The sequence below is a fragment of the Gymnoscopelus braueri genome (assembly GCF_963280865.1).
Source record: "Gymnoscopelus braueri genome assembly, chromosome: 10".
NCBI lineage: Eukaryota > Metazoa > Chordata > Actinopteri > Myctophiformes > Myctophidae > Gymnoscopelus > Gymnoscopelus braueri.
In genome coordinates this window covers 30,817,990-30,821,539 of record NC_137611.1, presented here as the reverse complement: position 1 = coordinate 30,821,539, position 3,550 = coordinate 30,817,990, and the positions used below count along the sequence as shown (strand labels likewise).

General features: G+C 51.3%; 1 protein-coding gene across 1 annotated transcript; it reads right to left on the bottom strand.

The window, feature by feature from the left end:
* Positions 1–1,111: 1,111 nt before the first annotated feature.
* On the bottom strand, positions 1,112–3,058 carry LOC308093504 (sodium- and chloride-dependent creatine transporter 1-like; the record flags this gene model as incomplete). The annotated part of the gene is made up of 1 exon (XM_080439841.1): positions 1,112–3,058. The coding sequence occupies one exon, from the start codon at positions 3,056–3,058 to the stop codon at positions 1,112–1,114; it is 1,947 nt and encodes a 648-aa protein (XP_080295967.1).
* Between the last annotated feature and the right edge of the window lie 492 nt (positions 3,059–3,550).

Sequence of the window (3,550 nt, the reverse complement as noted above, 5' to 3'; positions counted from 1 at the left end):
GTTGGATTCATGTTAACTCATTCAGTGCCTGACTTATGTCTGGCAGTTTGGCTCAGAGTGCCAGAGCCAAAATTCATTGTAAAAAAAAAAGTGCTTAGGAGCCGAGATACAGCCTTTTCCAGTAAGAAATTAAACAAGAAGTGAATGGAGCAGATCATTTTCAAATCATCATATCTTGTATTCTGAACATTAAAAAAAAAAAAAAAAGCAAAAAAAAAAGAAAAAGTGGACGTCTTAGACATCCAGTGGCACAGGGCTTATGAGATACAACGGACGTCTTAGACGTCCAGTGGCACTGAATGAGTTAAGGCCGCCCCTGCTTCGAATCTCCTTTACACTACGAATCCTTCGAAGCCCGCAAACTGGCTGCCCACTCCCAGCAGCAACAGCATGAAGAACAACGCGGCCCAGATGGGGGCTACGGGCCTCACAGTCACGGCTTTGGGGTACGCTATATGAACGCCAGACCAGCCTCGCCAGGAAACGTGCCGTGGCCCCCTGAGGAGGGGAGTAACGCACATGCAGAAATGCACTTGAGGGGTCTCTACTGTACACTGGAAGGGGTGAATCTGGAGATGGTGAATCAGTGAGAACAAGCTGTTTCTTCTCTCTCTCTCCCTCTCCCTCCATACACCTCGGTGGCATTTACTCAACGGCTCAATCGCCCGCATAGTGTTATAGGTGGTGGTGTTTTGATTGTTCTTTATTACATTGTGTTGAGATGGTTGGTGTTCAAGTGCAGTGATTCTAGTTAATAGCAGTTTGCCTCTCAGCTTATACAGTCAGAGAGGGAATTATTATTCTTAAATCATAATTGAAAATGTCTGTTCTGCTGTTACCCCCACATTTCACTTTGGTGAATGGGTAATACTTTTTTAAGAAAGCAGGATTTTCCAACTTTTTGGGGTTTTTGTGTAATCCTGTTCTATTGTGTTCTATTTGACTCTTTCATTAAGGGAACGGCACTCCATTTGTACGGTACTCTTCCAATACTATAGCAGCTATTGCTGCTATAGTACAGTACAGTATCGTACACACACACACACACACACACACATACACACACACACACACACACACACACACACACAATGCTCTTGCATAGTCGGGCCTAAACGACACTCTCGTCGTCCAGCCCGGACAATGCTATCTTGTCCTCTTTCCCCCGGGACAGAGACGGCAGAGACTTCATGTCAGTGTCTGGAGACATGTCTTCCAGATGATGAGGACCCCACACAGGAGCGGTGAGACGGACCCAGCGCTTCTTCAACGTGCCCTCGGCGCGGCAGAGCTTGTAGATCAGGATAGCAGGTACACAGAACATCGAGGACAGAGAAAGGCACCAGCCGATCATCTCGGCCCACCACGGATACACGTACGTTCTGTTGTAGATCAAGGGCTCGTAGTTAATCAGATAAAATAAGAAGACACCCACACAGATGCAGGGGCTGAAGAAGGACCAACAGCATTTCATACACCATGTCAGCCGTGGTCTGTAGCCGATCATGCGAGCGACGTCATCCATGAAGCGATCAGCTCCATAGACCCAGGCCACCACTATACTTTGCCACGATGCTTGCCAGAGCAGCGTAATTCCACTGACGGCATAGTAGTCAAATAGCTGGAACACATACATACCCCCCTGTGTTATCATGGGGAGGCCGATGATGAAGCACAGTAAAGTATAGAGCGCCACACCGATCTCCCGCCGGTAGCGATGGTCAAATTTCCTCGGAAGCATGTCCAATATCCCCGTTACGAACCCTTCGACGCTCGCAAACAGGCTTCCCACTCCCAGGAGCAGCATCATGAAGAAGAACAACGTGGCCCAGATCGGCGCTCCGGGCATCATAGTCACGGCTTTGGGGTACGCTATGAACGCCAGCCCCGGGCCCGACTCGGCCACCTCGTTGATACTCACTCCCTGTTCGGCGGCCATGAATCCCAGTATAGAAAAGACGATGAACCCGGCCAAGAAGCTGGTTCCGCTGTTTATCAGGGACAGAACGTAGGCGTCTCTGTAGCAGTCGTTGTTGAACCGGTTGTAGCTGCCCAGAGCGCTCAGGGCTCCAACTCCGATGGAATAGGAGAAGAAGATCTGAGTCGCAGCGTCGATCCACACCCGCCCCTCGCCCAGTTTGGACCAGTCGGGCTTGAGGTAGTACACAATGCCGTCGTAAGCTCCGGGAAGCGTGAGTCCTTTGCCCAGCAAGATGACGAGAATCACATAAGGGAAGGTTGCCGTGAAGTACGCGACCTTGCCGGTGGACTTGACTCCTTTCCATACACAGAAATACACGATGACCCAAACAGCCAGCAGACACAACGCCAGCTCCCAGCTCAGCGCACCGGGCTGATCCAAACCGCCGGAGATGCTCAGCACCTTGTTCTCCCAGAACTCGGTAACGGGCGACCGCGCGTCACGAGCGAGGTCCTCGCAAGTCACGTTGGGAAGGAAGGGGATGTTGTTCGCCAGGGTGCTGTTCATCAGACATTTGCCCTGGCTAAAATCCTCCACGCACCTCGCCGTGTTCCACTCGTTGCCGCAGGTGCTCCAGGGGAGGGTGGACCAGCTGAAGGTAGAGTACAAGGATACGATGAAGTAGTAGAACGTCCACACTACGGCGACGCTGTAGTAGGCGTTTACAAGAAACAGGAGCACCATGGAGGCGTAACCCAGACCGCTAAACAGAGGAGCGATGTTCCACACGTTGACGCCTCCCGCCTTCATGAACTGACCCATGGCTATCTCCAGGAAGAAGATCGGAATGCCCGCCAGGAACACGAACAGCACGTAGGGGATCAGGAACACTCCTCCGCCGTTCTTGTAGCAAAGGTAGGGGAAGCGCCACACGTTACCCAGGCCCACGGCGAAGCTCATGCAGGTCATGATGAAGTCCAGCTGTCGGGTCCACGTCTGCCTCACGGGGGCGGCGTTGCCCTGCACTGATGATGTCTTCTTCGTCACCATAACCTCCTCCAAGCCATGTTTCTCCAGTCCCTGTTTCTCCATTTCCTGTTTCTCCAGTCCCCGTTTCTCCAGTCCCTGTTTCTCCATTCCCTGTTCCTCCACTCTCTGTCGTTGAATAACTGCTTCACTGTCTTTTATACTGCACTTTAATCTCCTCAGTCAGTAAATAGCAGCATCACCGAGGTTCCCAATGCAGCTACGCCCAAATATGGAGTGTGTTGTCTAACCTCAATGTTTCGTTGTGGCATCAGGCGCAAACAACTCAGTCAGCTCCACAAAAGGGGGCATGGCCATATACAGTATGGACATAATGTATACTGATAACATCAGGATCTCCATATATGGGCATTAAAGGGACAAGGACTGACAGGTACAGAGATCTCCAAACAGTATGGGCATATCAGTCGGATCGGCGGTGCAACATACTGTATACACGAATACAGCGCTGCCCTGTAGGTGGCGCCGCCATTGCTGCGGTGTCAGACTCGGTCAGCTGCTGCTACGGTTCTGTTCGTCTGTTGACGTTACTCTTTACCTGCTTGGCTGTTGGAGCAGCCATAAACTACACAGGTTCGTCCC